Here is a 20,447-nt window from a genome sequence, read left to right as displayed (position 1 = left end):
TCCGCGGGGCATTGGGCGGTAAATTGATTGACTTGGGCAATGACTTTTTGTTCTTTTATTTAGCGTCTGTGGTAGACCAATACATTCGTTCCATCATAGGCCGGGGACCGCAAATTCTATGGGATCCCTCTGAGCTTCCCATGCTAACCAATCTGACCTCGTCGTGCTGTGAAGGGGCAATTTCGTTAGTAACAGTCCGGGAAGTTGAGCGAGTGAAGCAAGAACAACAGAAATCAACGTACGGTAACAAGCCCATCCCGTTTACCTTCCACACACCCAGCGCCAGGGCGACCAGCTGGGCCGCGACGTAGGCCAGCTTGACCTGCAGCAGGCCGCTCTTGTTGGTCTCGCTCTCGAAGCGCTCGAAGGCCTGCTGGGTCTGGAGGATGCCCATGATGGGGTTCTTGAAGGCCATGAAGACCATCATGATGCTGAAGATCTGCAGCGAGTTTCCCGACATGTACATCATGATGGCCGTCATCGGCAGGTTCTTGAGCGGGCCCAGCGCCACTTCCCACGCCTTCTTGAGCTTGAGCGTGTCCATCTCGTCCGTCGTCGGCTGCTTGCGCGGGGCGGCGGCGGCGGCGGTCGTCGACTTGGCTTTCTTGTCCTAGAGGGGGTGACATGTTAGCCAAAGGCGCCTCAAGAGGGATCCTTTTGAGAAGTAGCTCTGGTGGTGGGCGTGAAGAGCAATGGGGTAGTTTGGTGACCCGATGTAGCACTTACCTTGGACCCGGCCAATTGCGACGGGTAACCCGGGGGATCAGGAATGCTGCCGTTCTTGGATTTGGCCGCCGGCGGCGACTGGAGGTCGGCGACCCATGTCGGTATGGTGGTGGTTGTCGACATTTTGGTGCTGGCAAGATCGTCGTGGAGCTGAGGTTGAGTGCAAGGCTGCATGGGCTCAATCGAACAGGTAGATAGATAGATTGAAGATGGATGTCGTAGTCAATGAACCCACCTCAGCTCGAGAGCTACACTAGCCACAGTGGGTGTTTGCCACGTGGGGCTGTGCGCTTCCATCCCTCGCCTACTGACATTCTTTCAACATCATTTGGGGGAAGCGGCTTTTCAAAAACGGCATCGAACGGGATTTTGATTACAGTCTTTTCTTCTTCTTGTATCTGTGTTAAACATTGTTTCCTCTGTTGCATGATCTGTTGCCGGCTACGATGAGGGAGGGGCCTGCCTTAATAGCCAAAATGCACTAGATTTAGGGGAGCCGCCGCTCATATTCGACAGGAGCCAGTCAGATGACGGCGTTCCCGAGCAGACCAATGGCCTCAAGTCAGCTTACTCAGGGATGGAATAGAAGAGCAGAGAATGCATTTCCCGAAGCGCATCGGTCTCATAAATGCTAAAATCAATTCGGCTGAATATTCTGCTGGCTACTGGTACAACATTGCTCGACTCGTCTAACGACCGAAACCGGCAACTCGCGCTGCGCCGGCGACCAATCGTGCGGTTTAGTGGGTGGTGTCGTTTATATAGCAAGCATCTGTCAGATCTGAAGGTAACATGCCACCTGCAGCTTCCAAGCCGCGCAGGCTGAAGGTCAAATCAGGTTGTCGGACGTGCAAGTGAGTATCTACTCCCTTACAAGGACCATTCGGGTAAAACGAAACCTACCCCTTACTCATTACCCCGCGCGACAGAATACGGAAAGTCAAATGCGACGAAGGGAGACCCGTATGTGACCGCTGTCTATCTACCGGCCGCGTGTGTGACGGCTATGGTGTATGGGGCGGCGGCGGTAACAGCTTCGGGTCTCGTCCCGAGGGGCCACGGCCCAGAGAGGCACTGTTTCCACAATACCAGGGGCTGTCCCCTATCGGCCGCAAGTACAGCGCCGCGGAACAGAACTGCTTTGAGTGGTTTTCGTGCAAGGCCACGACCAAGCTGCAAGGGATCTTCTGCATTACTTTCTGGTCACAGCTGCTGCCCCAAGCCTGCATCAATGAGCCAGCCATCATGCACGCAGCCTTGGCGCTTAGCTCAACCCACCAGAAGAACGTCATCAGCAGCGAGTATGCCCCTTATTCGGCATCTAATACATTAGACAAGAGCGACGAGTTCACACTCGTGCACTACAGCAAAGCCATACAGCAGCTTAAGCCCCATCTTACACCCAGGAGCAACAACACTGCCGCCTCCATACGTGTGGCTCTGATCGCCTGTCTGGTATTCGCCAATCTAGAGTACCTTAACGGGCGATATAACATTGGCATCGCCCACCTGCACAGCGGACTCAAACTTCTCGGGGAGTTCCGAGGGTACTCTCTCTTAGGTGACGACACCGCTGACCCCGTCTTGGTGCTGAAACCGCCGCGCGATTTCGTCGATGAGTGGATCGTCGACACCCTCACCAAGCTGCTCGTCCAAGCCAACTTGCACGGCGTACAGGGCATGCCATACCCCCGCCTGGTGGTGCGGATCACGTCGGCGCCGCTGCCGAGCTTTACGTTCCACTCCGTCACTGACGCTCGACAGCATCTCGATCAGCTGGTGAACGACATCCTGTACCTGGCCGAAGACAGCCGGCGGCTAGGCGTCAGCCAGAGCAACAAGCGCGAGAGGAACATGGCACGGCGGCAAGCCGAGATCTTGACAAGTCTCCACACCTGGCACAGCACCTACAAAGCGTCGCAAACCCTTATGAAAAGCACCCTGAGCCCTTTCACACACTACGGCTACCTGCTGCTGCTCAGCATGTACTACATGGCGCAGATCATGGCCGCGGTGTGCCTAGCCCCCGACGACCACACCGAGGCGATCTACGACGCGCACACGGCGCACTTCCTGGCTATTGTGCGGCACTCCAACGAGCTCCGCCGGCTGGCGCGCCACGAGGTGCACTACAACCCGCTGGTGCAGTACACGAGCAAGATCTCGCAGTCGACGGCCGACATGGGCTGGATCCCGCCGCTGTACTACGCGGCGCTCAGGTGCCGCGTGCGACGGGTGCGGCTCCACGCGCTGCGGTTCTTGGAGTTCAAGCCCCATAAGGAGGGCATCTGGGATACTGAGTTGACGGGGATTGTGGCGCGCGAGGTCATTCATCTCGAAGAGGGGGTTGATCAAGGTGATATGGCGATTATCACGGACCCTTCCGTGCCGGTTGAGGTCCCGACGGAGGAAGAGGTTATGGCCATGTTGACGGTGCCGGTTTCGCGGAGGTTGCACGATTTCCAGTTAAGGCTACCGGATAATTTGGCGGGGAAAATTGTTATTACGTACCGCCAGGGTCCTAGGAGTAGTGGTACGCCGCTTTGTGCTAGGGAGTACGACCTGGTTAAGAATGTATGGGAGGATAGCTGGAGCGAAGAAAGGGATTGGCAGTCCAGGATACAGCGCGCTACGTGAAACTTAAGTAGACCTTGGTAGATTGTTGGCATAAAGAGGGCGACTGCCTACTACCCATAATAACGAGGGAAAAAAATTACAATAATGATGTAGAATATTCTTTGCTTTTGCTTGTCACAAAATAATATTGTAGTGTCGAAAAGACGCTTGGTAAATATCCCATTTCTAGCAAAGCCTAAGTGAGAAACGTGGGTATCATTATTGAGGCATCGCTGTGTAGCTACGACTCTTACGTCTACTGTCGCTGGTAAGTAACCTTCATGAGCTTGTTGCTCTCGCCCAGCGCCATGCCTGCCGTCTGCTCCTTGGCCGAGATGGCGCCCGCCTCGGCCTCGTACTCGACGAAGGCGATGCCGCGGCGGCCGGGCACCAGACGCACTTCGCGGAAGCCCTCGAAGCGGGCGAAGATGTCCGTAAGCGAGTCGATGTCGTAGTCGTCCGGCAGGTTCTGCACGAACAGGATCTTGTTGGGCGGCAGGTACTCGTCGGGCACGACCGTGTTGGCCGTGGGTCCCGTCGACTTGAGACCGCCGCGCGCGGTCTTCGCGGGGCGGTTCGCGTCGGCGGGCGCCGCGGGGCCGGGGCGCTTGAGGCGTTTCTGTTCTTCGGCGGCTTCGGCGGCCTTCTTCTTGTCTGTGACGGGGATGACCTGTCAGTTTCTCCTGATGTTCTGAAGGGGATCTTGTGGCGAGTGTAGCCAGCTTACGGAATGTAAGCATACCCTTCTCGGCCACACGTCTGCGCTTGTGGAGCTCGAACTCCTCGTCGTTGCCTGTCTTTTGGACCGTGGCGTCGCTTCGGGTGCGGGCGAGGGCGAGCTGCATGGGCTTGTCGAAGAGGTCGAAGCCCTGGACTTCCTCTATGGCCTGCAGGGCGGACTCGGGCTTCTCGAAGACGATGAAGGCCTGGCCCTTAGCCTTCAGGTTGGTCTTGGCGACGATGTCGATGATGGTGCCGTACTCGGAGAAGATGGCGTCGAGGGCGGCCTTCAGAGGCTCCGGCTTGACGCGCTCCTCGAGGTTGCGCACGTAGACACTGTATTCCAGCAAAATCGCGGTTCACGTTAGCAAAGCAAAATCCACTAACCAAGCCAGGGTGTGTATGTGTCGGAGTGCAATGACACATACGTGGCAATGGGTGTATTTGACGCCATTTCCGATATGGTTTATCCAAGCAATATTAATGATGCGACTGGTAGGTAGCCTTTGATGGGTTTGACGATTTGCGATCAAAGATGTCGAAGCTGTCGAGGAAAAGAGCAGTGGAATTGGAGCTCTCAAATGCGCCTGTAGCAGCCTTGCGGCGTAGTGGGGAACCAAAATGTTAGCGGCATTTTAGTCCAATCCCTGTGCTCGTCTTGCTCGTCTCCTTTGTTTCTTCCCAGGGACAAGGACAAGGAAAGGGCGGGCCAGTCCAGGGTCAACTTTCAGGTTGGACTGATACAACACAAATGCTCACCATATCACAGCGACTCATCTACACACAACTGAACTTGATACAGGTAATATGCACAACTCATCATGTAGACCGGGAGGGAGAAGTCGGAGGGTGTCCTGTCAAAGCAAGGCACAACGGCCATATGCAAGCAAGTAATGTAGCGGATCCCCCATGTCGATAGCGTTGAACGGTGCATCCCCCTAGACCTGCATGTTGCTCGGGCGGATTTGGTGGAGAATGGCCCGGCCGGAATTTCGACGTCGAGAACCGGGAAAGGAGCAATCCGATTTAGCAATCTACAACTCCATATTCCCTCTCGAAGCCCTTCGACGATGCCGATTGCCTGCAGCGGCAACCCCTGACGACCGAATCTCCGACCGAGCAGCTCCCGTTGATCTGATCAGCCCTTCGACGAACCGACGAATCCACGACGCGGACGATGCGCATGTGACGTGACGCTGCGCGACTACCCTCCACGAAACCTCCCTGTCGCATCCCGCCGCCCGTCTATCTCAGCTTCTATTGGGTTGTCGCACACACACAACGTCTAGACAACCTGTGCCACTCCTACCCAGCCTCCTGCATCCGTGGGGATCAGCGGTCGCATCCTTGGAAAACGACCCCCATCGCATCCCTCGCATCCCTCCGTCGATAGCTGTCAGCTCCTCGACCCGGCCATCTATATCCCTTTGCTAGCCGAGACACGCGGTAGAGAGAACGAGGACACCCGTCTGTACCATAGCAGATACCGAGGAAGGAAGAAAAGACTTCAGTTTTCTGCCCATACACCCTCATAATGTCGAGCGCTCAAGGTGGAGGAGACTCGAAGCTGTTCGCTCGGGTAAGCCAATCTCTCTTTTCTACTTCCCGAGACACACGATGGCGCCTTGAATGTCATATTGATTGTCATGAATCACACTGAAACCAATTGATTTGGACCCCACGCGAATTCCTTCCTCAGCCCCAAGCCGATCGCAAGATCTTGTACCTCTTTGTAGCTGAACTGCTATCTCCCCCTCCATCATCGCACTTTGCATACACCACTTCGCGAGTCCAGTTCACCACCACCAAGTCTTCTTTCTGGGTCCGGGAGCGTGAGCTTCACTGCTGCCCAAAGCGATCGCAACCCTCCATCCCGCGCGCTATGAAACACTCCTCACTGCCCAATCCCTTGCGACTCCCATGGCCATGTTTCTCGCATATGTACCCCCGTCCTACTATGGCTCACGACCTATGACTATGCAGGGCAAGGTGGCCGAGCTGCGCCTCGAGTTGAACAGCGGTGGCAAGAAGGACAAGAACTTCTCGCAGAAGAAGATTGCCCTCAAGAAGATCGTCGCGAATATGACCATGAGCAACAACGAAATGGTCCAGCTCTTCCCCGACATAATACAATGCATGAACATACCGAATCTCGAGATCAAGAAGATGTGAGCTACATGCACGAGACAGGGAAGGAGGCATGCGCTGACTGAAATCGACAGGTGCTTCTTGTTTCTAGTAAACTATGCGAGGATGAAGCCAGAGCTGGCTGTGAAAGCCATCCCGGTTTTGGAACAGGTAAGGCGCATATCTTGACAGAAGCAAAGGCAACAGGCGCTGATGACCGCATAGGATATGGAAGACTCGAACCCCCTTGTCCGAGCTCTTACTCTCCGAACTATGTCCTACGTACACGTCAAAGAGTTTGTCGAGGCCACAGTCCCGATTGTCAAGCAGATGCTGCGCGACTCAGATCCTTACGTCCGAAAGACAGCGGCTTTCTGCGTAGCCAAGTTGTACGACCATGATAGGCACATGGTAGAACACTCGGACCTGATCGAGCGCCTCAACTCGCTGCTGCGAGATGACAACCCAACCGTGGTCGCGAGTGCGTTAGCAGGCCTGATGGATATCTGGGAAAGAAGCGACGCTATCAAGCTTACTATTGATTACAGCAATGCGTCCAAAATGGTGGCTATTCTGCCTGATTGTTCAGAGTGAGTACTCTTTCGATATCCCGAAACCATGAACGAATGCTAACCTTCTGTAGATGGGGCCAAACATATATCCTCGAGGCTTTGATGTCTTATGTACCACAAGAAGCAGGAGAAGCCACTCTCTTGGCTGAGCGCATAGCACCGCGTCTGTCACATTCTAACTCAGCGGTAGTATTGACGTGCATACGTGTTGTGCTTTACCTCATGAACTACATTGCCGACGAAAAGCAAATCTCGGCTTTATGTCGAAAGTTATCACCACCCCTGGTGACTCTGCTGGCTAAAGGTCCTGAAGTACAGTATCTGGCACTTCGCAATGCTTTGCTCATCCTGCAGCGACGACCCGAGGTATTACGAAACGACATCCGTGTTTTCTTCTGCAAATACAACGACCCCATTTACGTCAAGGTTACCAAACTCGAGTTGATTTTCATGTTGGCCAACGAGAAGAACATCGACGAGGTCCTCACAGAACTGCGCGAGTACGCTACCGAGGTGGATGTGCACTTCGTTCGCAAAGCGGTTCGCGCCATCGGCAAGCTGGCCATTAAGATTGAGCCCGCTGCCCGGCGCTGCATCAACTTACTGCTAGAGCTCGTCGCCACTAAGGTCCCCTACATCGTGCAGGAGGCCACGGTGGTGATCCGCAACATTTTCCGCAAGTACCCGAATCAGTACGAATCTATCATCGGCACGCTCTGCGAGAACCTCGACAGCCTGGACGAGCCCGAGGCCAAGGCGGCCATGGTGTGGGTGATCGGCCAGTACGCGGCGCGCATCGAGAACTCGGACGTGTTGCTTGAGGACTTCCTGTACTCGTTCGCCGAGGAGCCGGTCGAGGTGCAGCTCGCGCTGCTGACGGCGACGGTGAAGCTGTTTATCCAGCGGCCGACCAAGGGCCAGGACCTGGTGCCCAAGGTGCTCAAGTGGGCCACCGAGGAGACGGACAACCCGGACCTGCGCGACCGCGCCTACATGTACTGGCGCCTGCTGTCGACGGACATGAGCGTGGCCAAGCAGATCGTCATGGGTGAGAAGCCGGCCATCACGGCCGAGTCGGAGAAGCTCGACCCCCAGACGCTCGAGGAGATGTGTCTCAACGTGGGCACCCTCGCCACCATCTACCTCAAGCCCGTGCAGACCGTGTTCCGCTCGGCGCGCCCGCGCCGCCTGCCCGACTCGCCCGCCCTCCAGAAGGACCGCCTCCCGACGTCGCAGAACCTGCCGACCTTCGAGTCCCAGAAGCACCTCTCGATGCTCGGCATGGGCGGCCAACCGGCCGTCGTCCGCACCTCGAACCAGGGCGGGCTGGCGGGGTCCGACGGCTATGCGCAGCAAGGGGGGCGGGGGCGGCAGGGATCACGGACCAGTCCGTCATCAACGACGCCGATGCCTACTTTGCCGGGATAGGATCCCAGCAGATGGCCGCTATGGGCGTCAACGACGATAACGGTGATTCGGCGTTTGGTGGGGGCGGGAACGAGGCGGGATACGTGGTCAACCAGTATGCGCCGCAGCAGGTGTTCAGGCCGGCGCAGGGTGGGGGGAGCAATGGCGATTTGTTGATGCTGTGATGGGATTAGAGTACGTCCACGGGGCAGAAGTGTCGGGTGACGGCGCGAGGGGGCAAAGTGTGGATGGAGGTGCATTTGCTGTTGATGACTTTGGGGAGCGAGCTGGTGCGAGGAGATCAAGAGGTGTCATGAGATGGGATATATACTACAATAATACAGATGGTGACGGTTGGTGATCCAGAGCATGACATCTGATTTCTCTCATCGTTGTGCTTGGACAGACTGTTAAGCTACGAGCGTGTCGCCTTCTCATTGCCAACTTGTAAGAGTAGTAGGTCAGTTTCTCATGCACATATTACAGTTTGAGTAGTTTATTTTATCAGAATCATTATTCATCTCAATTCGTTTGCCCAGCAAGAAATGCAACTTGGGCAAAAGAAATCCCTTTTGCTGTCCAGGATGTTCCACTCATAATGCCAAGTGAACGCCAGTAAATGCAAATCCCTCCATGCATGCTATGTCCATCCGTTTGCAACAACACCAATCGTGTGTTGGCGTTATGCATTTGTTTCCCTAAACCGAAAACCAAATCTTTTCCTCCGACAACACCTTCGTGCAGATGACTTCCTCCCCTTCCCCATGCTTTTCTCTGCTTTCCCTATGAGCCATGAATCGAATCACTCATCTTCACCCAGATGGCAACGAAGAAAACAAGAACAACAGGAACTCCCGCCTAAAAGACGCGGTCGAAGCAGGCCATGTCCCAGAGGTGGAACATGGCGTAGAAGATCATGGCCGTGTGTAGTGCGTTCATGAACACGCAGTTCGATGAAGCACCCGAGCTGCTCGATTCGGTAGGAGAGGCGCTCTGAGTGGCGTCAGGGGTGCTGCTGCCGTCATCGCTAGCACTGGGAGTGCTGGTCGCCTCATTGGCAGAGGTATCGCCCGAGCTGCTGCTAGAAGTGGTGGCAGAGGCAGCGCTGGCAGTCGAGGATGAAACAGCAGTTGAGGAGGTGGCGATATTGCTAGCAGACGAGGATGATGATACGCTGCTCTGGGTACTGGCAGAGGAGGCAGAGGTCTCGGAGGCAGTTGAGCTGGTGGAGGTAGCATCAGTTGACGACGATGAACCGGTGGAAGAGTAGTCCTCAGCGGCGGTGACTGAATCAGTGGTGACGGTAACCGTGACGCCGACAGTGGTATCGCTGCTGCTGACATCCGGAGTCAGGGTGGTGACGACAGCCGACTCAGCAGCATAAGTGCCAAGGATGGTAGTAGTCGAGCCGGCAGGATCCAGAAGGGTGACGGGACCAGAAGTGGTGACGGTGACCATAATGGTGGTGACGATAGCCTTCTCCTGCAAGGGCTTGATGTTGCCGACGGGGTGCTCGTCGGGTTTGCCCTGGGGATGGCCTCCCATGACGGGCGGCTCGGAGACAACGGTGCTGGTCGGGACCTCAAGATGCTCAACGTAGCCGATGAAGCCAGGGACGCTGCGGTTATCTGGAGAGTGAGAAAGAATTAGTACAATATTAGGGAAACAACTTTTGTCTTGTGCTTTATTCATCCCTCATGGACAAATGTTTCATCAAGTTTGTGAAGAGGCATATCAAGTGGCTTTAAGTTGTACACTTTTCCCAAAACATCCGCACAAATTGTGCAAAAGACGACAAGGACATCCACAATGGGATAAAAGAGGTGCAAGTTTTGGACAAGGTGAAAGGGGAGCCCGACTTACCCAAGACGACGGCGCTGACGCCAGTGAGGTTCATGGCCAGAGAAGCAACAAGCATCTTGATGTTCTTCATTGTGAATCGGTTGCCAGGTTTTTGACTGATGGAGATTTTCTGCAGTATGTAGTTCTAGAGTCACTTGCTTGACAGAAAAGATGGTTTGATACTTGTGTTTTTGTTTTGGAGAGGGAGTTGAACGAGTTGGAGGAAACCAATTTATTGTGTAGACGTGTTGTAGTTGGTGTTTGGGATTGAACTTGTTTCAGTACAGGGCAAGCAGTCAGATCAAGTCCAACAGTGGTGCTTTCCCTTTTCGGACAATTGAATGCGTGCTGTAGTGAGATGGGGAAAGACGAAGCTCAACTGGGGAGTGACACAGTACTGGATGATCGGCGTGGTGGTGTTTGGAGGAGAGCGGTCACTGGCGCTGCACCCAACCACCCATTGTTGATGTTTTGGTACCTAATGTGGATTACAGCGAACATAACATAAATCACACCATGTCACGTATGCTTTTCTTTACGTGGGTCTTTTATTTCCTTAGATATCCCCTTCATAAATAGGGAATACGTGGATTACCTATCCTCAAATCATAGCCAGCTTGGGGATGGAGATCTGATATTCAGTACCCCACGCGTAGGGCTGCTAGCTTGGAAAGCGCAAGCCATTCAATTGGCCAAACGAGTTCCCTCAGTGCGCCTAACAAGGGAAGACCAGGTTGTTAGCAGGTGTGTGTTTGCTTTACCAGCACAAATAGTCAGCATATAGGCCTGAGCTTCAATGGTTTATTCTATATCAAGTACTAGTTTGCCCACAATTTAATGCATTTTAATTGGTGAATAAAACCTGCGATGTGATTATCGCTGTTTGGAGGTTGAAGTCAGATGCGGCTTGAGAAGTGGCTTGCCCACCAGTGAGCTCCTAGGTTAGGTCAAACACACTAAATTCCAGGCATCTCCAGGCAGCAAGCGTCCAAGCGGCACGGCACACCCAGCAGAGTGCTTCATTGCCCGTGAAATTGTTCGCATCTGCGTACACAATAAAAGGACACGGTTTGACTGAACAAAGCTTGACTTTCACCATCACTTTCACGCAATCAGTGTGGTTCTTTACCACCTGTCGACTGGGATATAAAGACAGGCCTATCATGGCTACACGGGCCTCTGCACGACTGCGTGGCTCATCGCTGCGCACTGACACCAACGCCGCCAGCAACACCGACACAAGTACTTCCAGAATTTCAACCAGAAGGGGTCCCGCGAGAGCTGCCCGACACACAACATCCCAAGATGCGGTGGACAAGCCTCCGGCCCCAAAGCGACGGAAGAAGGAGCTGCCTTCATACCTTCGTCGCAGCGACGATGAAGCCCAGTCAGACCAGAATCGACACACTTTTCTCGGGAGGATGCCGCCCGAGATTCTGACCGAGATTTCGAAGCACTCAACTATCGATGCAGCAGTATGCCTTGCGCTGACGTGCAAACTCGCTCTCGCCCTCTTGGGAACTCAATGGTTGACCCTACATCGGGGATATGTGAAGGGACGGGGGCGTACTGATGTATCCTGGCACGACCTCCAGGCAACAGACTTCGAAACGGACCATGCACTGTACGTCTTTTTGAACGTTTTCCAAAAGACACATCACTGACCATTTGTTCAGCCAGGGCCGGGTGCCATTCCTGGAGCTTCTACTCCGTGATCTACGAGAACCCGGTCACAAATTGTGCAATCGCTGCGAAGTTATTCATCCGCCCCTGAAGCCACCCGCTGAGCATACAGTGACCAAGTGGACAAAGGGCTGCGAGGGTAATTTCATCGACTATCTTCCTCACAGTATGGGTGGCGGGTACAATATTTTGCTGGCTCATATCGTCTCAGCATTTGAGCGGAGAGACTTTGAGCGGAGTGACTTTGAGCGGACACCAATCGATGGTAAATCCTCCACCGAATATCTAGCAGGAAATCTCCAGATACCGCATCCCCAGCTGCGGTACCACTTCTCTACTACCGCAGACTGGGTCAACGGTAATTTGATACTACGCCATAAGTATCAATTCAGTCGCCTACCCGAAGCTGATATGCATTCTTCGTCGATTACGCGTATGCCATTCAGACTGTGCCCGCATCAGGCCACCACAGACCAGGTGCCCCCAAAGAGCCGCTATCTTCCGGATCAGAGGGGGATCGGTCCTCTGCTTCTTTACAGCATAGAGACCGGTATGGCAGGCAGTAAGAGGTCATGGTCGTATAATCGGTCTCTGTATCGCCCACCAACCTCACGAGAACAGAAGCAGATGGACATGGACATCATAGCTGGCGGAAATGGGTTCACCTTCAAGTGTGACAAGTGTCCCACAAAATGGAGAGTCTTACCGGCACAACCCGAGCAGTTTACAATCGAGGCCTTCCACTGCTTCGGGAAGGATTGGGTGTCAGTGATCCCGCACTTCCGATCTTTTCTTAGAAGGTCAGGTCCTACGTTGGGAATGAAAAAGAGAAACGACGAGTGGTGGAGTACGGGATGGTATTTCCCCGACTTCGAGATCGAGTGATAAGCCGTTACTAGGTCATGTCATCTATATATAGTAAAGCATTCACCAAGCATTGCTTATGAGTTGGTAACATTGAATGGAATCTGTGGGCTCGAGATGAGGTAAATACTCTGCAATTATATTATTTTCTGACTACGTGTGCAAGATACCCGAAGATATCGTATTATCGGTTTTTACTCTTCGCTAAAACAGGGAAACAAAAGCTCGCATAATAACGCTAAGGAAATCCAGGACAATACACAAGTATTCTCAAGTGTTCATTTAGGTTTTCCTTCTTTTCTTTCTTTTTTTTCTTTTCACAAATTTGGAGGGCTAAGGGCGTGCTCACCTGGTAACCATGAGAGTATCTTACAGGCCAGATCTGTCAGATGGAGTCATCTTACCTAGGCAGTGGAGGTTGGCTGGCTCATGGAACTAAGAAATTTCCCCCTCACTGCGTCGTCGGAGTTTGCGAGGGCAAAGGCATCGGTTGTATCGACCTAACCACGGCGATGTAAGGGGAATCAATGCCAGTATGCATATCGGGTCCTGTGACAGACAGCGCAATCCGAGTCAACATCCAGAAGCAAGCCAGCAAGAGGAACAGGAGGAGCAGGGTGAGAATGCGGCGCGGGCACAAGACCCTCGTACAACAGCATTTCCACCACGGCAGGTCTGCCTTCTGGCCTGCCATGAACTCCTCGAGCGTGTGCCACCCACCGCTGCGGCCCATGAAGACGTGCGGCGTCTCAGACTCGAGCTCGTCGACCAGGTGCTGCCAGATATCTACGAGCTGGCGTTGGCGCTCCGAGGAATCGGGCTGGGATGGTAGGCGTGGCACTCGCTCATTACTGCCTCGCTGAAAGGCGTGTTCGAAGAGTGGCTCAGGCTCGTGCGGAGGGTCAGGTTCGGATCTTTTCTCCATGTCGGCTGTCCTCTTCGCCCAATAATTCGGGTCGACGGGCCCTCTGTTACGCCGAAACAGTGACCCTATACCAGGGGGCAGCCCGAGCTCCTCCAAGTCAAGCTCGTCATCTTCGTTGTTGTTGTCCATTGCCGAAGCAAGGGTCGCCGGTGGAGGTAGATCAAGAAAGGACGGTATATCCCTTTCCTGCACAAGTCCTTCTGATTTGGGGCTTAGAACTGGCTTTTGAGGAGACACGGCTGCCGGGGCAGAGATGGCGGATGAACCTATACCAGGGAATGATTTAGACTCGTCGCCCGCCACCTGCTCTGGAAATGGCCTCTGTACAGGAAGGGGACTTTCGGTGGCGCCTGAACTGAAGGGCGGTATAGGCGGTGCCAGAAACCAGGTCGGATTTTGCTTGTCGGGTTGAGAGGCTCCATCGCCGTTAAGAGGGACGACCTCTAGGTTACCGTTGTTGGCAATGGATGACGAAGACATGGTGAGAAGGAAGAGTGCTTTATCCTTTGCGGACGGTCTTTGATTTCTTTGTGACTGCAGTTGGTGACAATGAAATGCCTTGGGGGGGACTTATCTGCCAAAGTTGGGCGGGCTGATCCCCTTACTTATAGGTGGGGGGATCACCGTAGGTCAATGGCATTGTTTATAAACATTGGCAGTGAATCACGGAAACACATGCCTTGATAGAACACAAGATTCCAAAACAAACTCAAGTAATAAGTTGGGTCTTGCACTGATACTGTACAAGTTTAGCTTTGATGTGGTCTCTATATCAGCTATCTTGTGGGAACTTTGGGCCTCTATGTCCCCTGATGGTATCTAGCAGATCGAGAACCCCGATTGTCTCCATCCATGGCATGATTTCGTTCTCGACACTTCTGGCTGTGATATCCAAGGTGACAGCGCCAGCCTTGCAGGAGAATGCCCTGCCAGGTCGCCTGCTCAGGGGACCCGTGTGCGGACAAGTGCAGTGTGAAGAAGCGTGGTGCCGACGTGAAGCCTTCAATCCCCACAAACCTCAGACTGCCTTGGATGGTGCAAACGTCTGTTTGCCCGTGGTAGTTGACGAGTTTGTGATGATGCCCTGCCGGCTGTTGGGGCAGAGCAGGATCGCGGACGACGCCGTATCAACGTCATCGGTCAAGGTTTGTAGCATCATTGTTTACTTTCGGCACCGCGGCATCCTCAACGAGCAGCTATCTCGCTATGATGGTAACTGAATGGAAATGGCATTGATAGGGGTTTACCGCTGTAAAACCTAGAAAGTACAAGTCTGAAAATACTATTGCTTAGCCTGGGAGGAGTAACCATTTCAGCTGGAGATCATAAGGCATAATTACAGCTTATTCTTTCACCGAACCGGGAACTTACCATACCCGATCAAATTAGGCTGGCATGTCCGCGTTGGTCGAATGGTAAGTCGAAGGGGGAAGGATGAAAACCCCCGTGACCCGGGCACGGGGGTTTTTCGTAGGCGCAGGTTGACAGTTCGATTCCTACCCGGGGGGGATCGACAAGTCCCTGCGCTGAGCTTTTTGTTTTTTTAAGATAGAACAGTTGTTCGATTAGTACGATTCTCTTAGGGCAGCCCTCGGAGCTCCAGCCTCGCTCAGTCGAACACCATCCTGTTGCGAACCGCACCCAACCCGCTAATGGTCACCTCGACAACGTCACCATCCGCCAGGTACCGCGGCTCCTTCATGCCCATAGCGACGCCAGACGGCGTGCCCGTGAGGATAACGGTGCCGGCCTCGAGCGTGGTGCCCTGGCTGCAGAAGGCGACGATGTCCTCGACGCCGAAGAGGAGGTCGCCCGTCGTCTCGTTCTGGCGCTCCTCGCCGTTGACGAGCGTGCGCAGGCGCAGCGCGCCCGCGTTGCCCACGACGGCCGGCGCCACCAGCATCGCGCTCAGCGGCGCGAACTTGTCGAAGCCCTTGCTGAAGCACCACTGCGGCACCCCGCCCGCCTTGGCCGGGTCGCGCTGCCACCCGCGCGCCGACACGTCGTTGCTCGCTAGGTAGCCGGCGACGTGCGACAGCGACTCCGCCTTGGGGATGTTCTTTCCCGACTTGCCGATCACGATTGCCTGGCCGGTGTTTGATTAGACAGGGCGAACACAATCTAGTCTTCGTGACGAAGACCCGAAAACTAAGGGTAAAACAGATAGCACAGGGACTTACGAGCTCTCCTTCGTAGTCGAGGGTGCCGTCCTGGGCAATCTTCGGAATCGGGATTTCCTCTTTGTAGCCTGCCACAGACGTGGCTGGCTTGATGAATACGGACGGGTACGGCGGGGGCTTGCGACCACCCTCTTGGACTAGAAGCGGGGAGGCATTAGTATAGCATCGCCAGATACAGGAGAGAGTTCTCTCCGTCTGGAGCGGCCTTACTATGCTTAATATAGTTCAGACCGATGCACCGGATGATGGGCACATCTGCCGGTCGCAGGATGTCGAGGAGCGACTTCACATGCACCTTCTCGCCCTTGACCAATGCCGAGGTAATGCTTTCGCCCTTGTATTCAGTGGCGTAGAGGGTGTTGGCCTCGAGTTGCTCCATCAGCTGCTGCTCATTCTCGATGCAGGGCTCGCCGAACGTCTCCCTGCCACTGTCATCGGCAAATCGAATGAGGCGTGTCCAAGTCATTGTGACGTAAACTTACAGGGCAGGATGTATAGTGTAGATTCGGACGTTTATTAATTCTGTGATTTTAGGAGTGACTCTGGGCATGTCCTTCAGATCAGTGTCGACATATAAATTTCTGAGCGTGACTATCATGAATCGAGCGGAGCATCTGCGACGGTGGAGCCCTCAGAGACCGAACCGTCTATCCGACCGAGATCCGACGAGCACCAACAGGGGGCAATCCGAAAGTGGGGATGCCCTCGTGAGCAGCTTGGCCAGATCAACAAATGCCGTGATGCCTGGGGTTATCTTTTTGGCTGCTGTATTTAATTACTACTAGTGAACCTGGCTTACCTATAATTTCCTAGAGTCTGCCTTTAACCAAACTTTGATGATCAGTCCTACTCGAAAAAAGCCCGTTACATCACGTCACAGCCCTTTTTACTAACACCAACAAAATGGGCTCAAATGGCAAGGGCGAACAAATGCAAAGCATGCTCGAGGCGCTGCCATCACAGCACCTCGAGCCACTTTGGCCCAAGATGAGCGCCATGGTGCCCCCAAGCCCCAACCCCATAGCCATACCACACATGTGGAAGTATGCCGATACGCTACCGCACCTACGCAAGGCAGGCGAGATTGTGCCGGCCGAAGACGCCGAACGACGTGTTCTGATGCTCGTGAACCCCACCATGCGTGGGTGCCCGTTTCCCGACTTTGCCTCTGCCGAGGGCTACTGCTAACGAAGCACAATCGAAACAGAATCCCCACACACGACAGATACCATCTACGCCGGTCTGCAGCTCGTCAATCCGGACGAGACGGCGCCGGCACATCGCCACATCGCCTTCGCTATCCGCTTCATCATCGAGGGCTCGGGCTTCACGGCCGTCGAAGGCACCAAGATGCCGCTCGAGCAGGGCGATCTCGTTGTGACGCCTACGTGGCACTGGCACGACCACGGCAACGAGAGCAACGCACCCGTCATATGGCTCGACGTGCTCAACCTGCCCGTGTTCACCTTTATCCGCGCCCATTTTGCGGAGGGGTACGGTGAAAGCCGATATCCGAGCGAGTATGTTCTTACAGACAATTGCTGTGTTACTAGAAGTCAACTATCTCCACTGTCCCTCGAAACACTAACATGACGACTTCCCCGTACAGACCACGCGATGCGACGCCGTGGCGTTTCCCTTGGGGTCCAGTCGCCGCGGCTCTAGACTCGACCAACAAGCCTCATGCCATTCATCACTATTGCGGCGAGGATGGGCAGCCGCTATCCAAAACTCTTGGTGGACAGGCTGAGCGCATCGCGCCGGGACACACGACTGAGCCATCAAGAGAAAGCTGCTCCTTCATCTACCACTGCTACCGCGGAAGGGGCAAGACTACGATCGAGCCACCGTCAGGCAAGACGATGGTCTTTCACTGGGCTAGTCGTGATACCTTTGCTGTGCCGGCGTGGTCGCGCATCCGCCACGTAAACGAGGACAACGCAGAGACGGCGTATCTCGTGGCCGTCAGCGATCGCCCGCTGTTGGTAAACCTGGGCCTGTTGCGACCCGAGCCTTGATAAAGCGGTTGCCGTGGAACCGGAAGCTGACCCAGTATACATGCTATTAGCTCAGGCAGCGTTATTAAATGTGATTACTCGTATAACTCATACTTTGATACTGAACCGAAGAGCGAAAAAGAAAGAGAAAAAAGGAATTACTCGTATACTACTCATCTACTGCCTTCGATGTGCACAATCTTTCATGGACTGTTTTATACTAGCACTATTATTGGAGTCACCGAGTTTGTGAATTAGGTAAGTAGTCCGCGAATTGATCAAGCTTCCCCAATACTGACTAAGTAGCACTACGGGGCCTGGGGAAGCCTATCGGCAACGGAGCGTGACGTGCTAACTCCAGTAACTCACTATGTTGGGGACTGGCGAGTCATTGACACTCGGAAGTCGGTAAGACTTGCACTCGGCTGTCGTACGACGAGAAGGCCCCAAGTTTGACGAGGAGAGCCAAAGCGCAAATGGTGATACTGGAGCCTGGGGAAGACGGGAGAGCTCCACACGCACGTTCGCGGTATTTAGTGATTAGCAAGCAATTACAAGCCGTCAAGAGCCTGGCGGGGAGCAGCGGCTAGTGGAGTGCAAGGGTTTTGTTGTTACCCCGGATGCATAATTCCCCACATGTATCCGTCTGGGGTTGCTCTTAACCCCAACCCCTATTCTCTGGTTGCTGTTGGGCGAGCTGCATTCATAAAGGACTGCACCTCCATCGTACCGCTGCTCTTCTTTCTGCCCTTGCAGAAATACTATCTGTATTCCAGGCACCCTCCAAAATGGGGCTCCTCGGCAAGAAAGAGAGCGAGTTGGCTGTCGGCTACGAGCTTGCTCAGATCCTCCCCAGAGACGCCAAGCCATGGTATCGAACACCCCATCTCATCTACCTGAACCTGGTTCTACTGGTGCCGCTCCTCTCCTCGGCAACGATTGGCTATGATGGTGAGACGGACCGGTCATCATTATGACTTTGTTGTTATACCTTGCTAATGAGATGATGCATGATAGGCTCGATGATGAACGGCCTTCAAATTCTCACCTTCTTCAAAAAGGACTTCAACAACCCGGCCGGGGCCATCCTCGGCCTGATGAACGCTGTCTATCCTCTCGGCAAAGTGGTGGCCTTGTTCGTCGTCACCCCCGTCGCCGATCGGTTTGGGCGCAAGATCCCCATGGCGTTCGGATTGGTGGGCTGCGTCGGCTTCGCCATCCTGCAGGGGCTGTCGCCCAACTTCACCTCGTTCGTCATTGCCAGAGCCTTTTTGGGCTTCATGACGTCCTTTGTCGCTCAGCCCAGCCCGGTCCTGATCACCGAGATGGCCTACCCCACCCAGAGGGGAAAGTTGACCTCGCTTTATAACACCTTCTTTGTGAGTCTCACCAACCGTCCAATTCCCCCGCAGTCAAAGCTCTCTCTTTGCTTTCATGGCACAATACTATCGTTCCTTGGACAATCCGTCTGACCAGCCTCATAGTACTTTGGCGCCATCTTCGCCGCTTGGTTGACATTCGGGACATTCAAAATTCCCTCCACATGGAGTTGGAGGATCCCTTCCATTATTCAGGGGGCGATTCCACTCATTCAACTCTGCGGGCTCTACTTTGTTCCCGAATCGCCAAGGTGAGTTCATGACCAACCTCGAACCTCGGGCCCTTACACCAGAGGTACAAAAAATGAAAGGCTCTCCCTCTAACACATTTCCCGCGGCAGATATCTTGTGTCCCGCGGCCGGATCGACGAAGCGCGCCGGCTCCTGGCCAAGTTTCACGCCGGCGGCGACGTCGAGTCCCCGCTCGTGGCGTTCGAGATGCGCGAGATCGAGCAGGCCATCGCGCTCGAAACCGAAGCCTACTCGAGCAACTCGTGGCTGGACCTGGTGCGGGGCGCCGCGAACCGGCGGCGCACGCTGATCGCCGTCATCGTGGGCTGGTTCAGCCAGTGGAACGGCGTCGGCGTCGTCAGCTACTACCTGGTGCTCGTGCTGACGACCATCGGCATCACCGACCCCAAGGACCAGACGCTGATCAACGGGCTGCTGCAGATCTTCAACTGGTTCGTCGCCACCTTCGGCGGCGCCATGATGGTGGACCGGCTCGGCCGCCGCACCCTGTTCCTCGTGTCGACGGCGGGCATGCTCGCCAGCTACGTCTGCTGGACGGGGCTGACGTCGGCGTTCGTGGCGCACAGGGACCCCGGCGTCGGGCGCGCCGTCGTCGCCTTCATTTTCATCTACTACTTCTTCTACGACATCGCCTGGACCCCGCTGCTCCAGGCGTACCCCGTCGAGATCTACCCGTACACCCTCCGCAGCCGCGGCCTGTCCGTCACCTTGATCACCTCCTTCACCGGTCTCATCGTGGGGAACCAGGTCAACCCCATCGCCATGGGCGCCATTGGTTGGAAGTACTACATTGTCTTTTGCTGCCTTCTGGCCGTGCTCTTCGTCCTCATCTACTTCTTGTTCCCCGAGACTAAGGGCCACTCGCTGGAAGAGATTCGGGAGATCTTCGAGGGAAAGACAGAGTCCACCGATGCCAAGGTTGAAGAGACTGGCCACCATCAAGACGGCGCTCCTGCATCTGGTCAGACCAAAGTGGCTCAGTCCAAACATCTTGAGGTTACAACATAACCCGCAACTCATTGGAGTTAATCCGTGCGATAGGTGGCATGAAATACAGGGCTGGCAGGTTTGGGGGTTTCAAAGATGGTATAAGCCATTATGAAAGTAATGATTCAGAAGTGCTTTCGAATATGAGAACAGTTAATTCCTTTATAGGT

General features: G+C 54.4%; 10 protein-coding genes across 10 annotated transcripts; 6 read left to right on the top strand and 4 right to left on the bottom strand.

Moving 5' to 3' along the window:
• Positions 1-93: 93 nt before the first annotated feature.
• On the bottom strand, positions 94-849 carry PG998_004529 (uncharacterized protein; the record flags this gene model as incomplete). Its single annotated transcript, XM_066871347.1, has 3 exons — positions 94-166; positions 243-610; positions 727-849. 3 exons carry the CDS (start codon positions 847-849, stop codon positions 94-96), a joined length of 564 nt encoding a protein of 187 aa, XP_066735097.1.
• A 669-nt stretch (positions 850-1,518) lies between these two features.
• Positions 1,519-3,363, top strand: PG998_004528 (uncharacterized protein; the record flags this gene model as incomplete). Its single annotated transcript, XM_066871346.1, has 2 exons — positions 1,519-1,580; positions 1,656-3,363. 2 exons carry the CDS (start codon positions 1,519-1,521, stop codon positions 3,361-3,363), a joined length of 1,770 nt encoding a protein of 589 aa, XP_066735096.1.
• Positions 3,364-3,598: 235 nt separating this feature from the next.
• Positions 3,599-4,516, bottom strand: PG998_004527 (RNA recognition domain-containing protein; the record flags this gene model as incomplete). Its single annotated transcript, XM_066871345.1, has 3 exons — positions 3,599-3,996; positions 4,085-4,398; positions 4,491-4,516. 3 exons carry the CDS (start codon positions 4,514-4,516, stop codon positions 3,599-3,601), a joined length of 738 nt encoding a protein of 245 aa, XP_066735095.1.
• Positions 4,517-5,982: 1,466 nt separating this feature from the next.
• On the top strand, positions 5,983-8,353 carry PG998_004526 (uncharacterized protein; the record flags this gene model as incomplete). The annotated part of the gene is made up of 5 exons (XM_066871344.1): positions 5,983-6,230; positions 6,285-6,360; positions 6,415-6,779; positions 6,833-8,095; positions 8,119-8,353. 5 exons carry the CDS (start codon positions 5,983-5,985, stop codon positions 8,351-8,353), a joined length of 2,187 nt encoding a protein of 728 aa, XP_066735094.1.
• A 673-nt stretch (positions 8,354-9,026) lies between these two features.
• PG998_004525 (uncharacterized protein) lies at positions 9,027-10,101 on the bottom strand (the record flags this gene model as incomplete). The annotated part of the gene is made up of 2 exons (XM_066871343.1): positions 9,027-9,796; positions 10,032-10,101. The coding sequence occupies 2 exons, from the start codon at positions 10,099-10,101 to the stop codon at positions 9,027-9,029; spliced, it is 840 nt and encodes a 279-aa protein (XP_066735093.1).
• A 1,072-nt stretch (positions 10,102-11,173) lies between these two features.
• On the top strand, positions 11,174-12,578 carry PG998_004524 (uncharacterized protein; the record flags this gene model as incomplete). The annotated part of the gene is made up of 2 exons (XM_066871342.1): positions 11,174-11,634; positions 11,687-12,578. The coding sequence occupies 2 exons, from the start codon at positions 11,174-11,176 to the stop codon at positions 12,576-12,578; spliced, it is 1,353 nt and encodes a 450-aa protein (XP_066735092.1).
• A 514-nt stretch (positions 12,579-13,092) lies between these two features.
• PG998_004523 (uncharacterized protein) lies at positions 13,093-13,389 on the top strand (the record flags this gene model as incomplete). Its single annotated transcript, XM_066871341.1, has 1 exon — positions 13,093-13,389. The coding sequence occupies one exon, from the start codon at positions 13,093-13,095 to the stop codon at positions 13,387-13,389; it is 297 nt and encodes a 98-aa protein (XP_066735091.1).
• A 1,702-nt stretch (positions 13,390-15,091) lies between these two features.
• On the bottom strand, positions 15,092-16,128 carry PG998_004522 (fumarylacetoacetate hydrolase family protein; the record flags this gene model as incomplete). The annotated part of the gene is made up of 3 exons (XM_066871340.1): positions 15,092-15,568; positions 15,663-15,799; positions 15,873-16,128. 3 exons carry the CDS (start codon positions 16,126-16,128, stop codon positions 15,092-15,094), a joined length of 870 nt encoding a protein of 289 aa, XP_066735090.1.
• Positions 16,129-16,565: 437 nt separating this feature from the next.
• On the top strand, positions 16,566-17,680 carry PG998_004521 (RmlC-like cupin domain-containing protein; the record flags this gene model as incomplete). The annotated part of the gene is made up of 3 exons (XM_066871339.1): positions 16,566-16,803; positions 16,870-17,182; positions 17,272-17,680. 3 exons carry the CDS (start codon positions 16,566-16,568, stop codon positions 17,678-17,680), a joined length of 960 nt encoding a protein of 319 aa, XP_066735089.1.
• Positions 17,681-18,447: 767 nt separating this feature from the next.
• On the top strand, positions 18,448-20,298 carry PG998_004520 (lactose permease; the record flags this gene model as incomplete). Its single annotated transcript, XM_066871338.1, has 4 exons — positions 18,448-18,610; positions 18,677-19,038; positions 19,144-19,289; positions 19,380-20,298. 4 exons carry the CDS (start codon positions 18,448-18,450, stop codon positions 20,296-20,298), a joined length of 1,590 nt encoding a protein of 529 aa, XP_066735088.1.
• Positions 20,299-20,447: the final 149 nt, after the last annotated feature.

This window comes from Apiospora kogelbergensis (genome assembly GCF_038363985.1).
Source record: "Apiospora kogelbergensis strain CBS 113332 chromosome Unknown utg000002l_segment0_segment0, whole genome shotgun sequence".
Classification (NCBI taxonomy): domain Eukaryota; kingdom Fungi; phylum Ascomycota; class Sordariomycetes; order Amphisphaeriales; family Apiosporaceae; genus Apiospora; species Apiospora kogelbergensis.
Note: the sequence above shows the minus strand (reverse complement) of the source record. Positions and strands in the feature narration are given on the sequence as shown.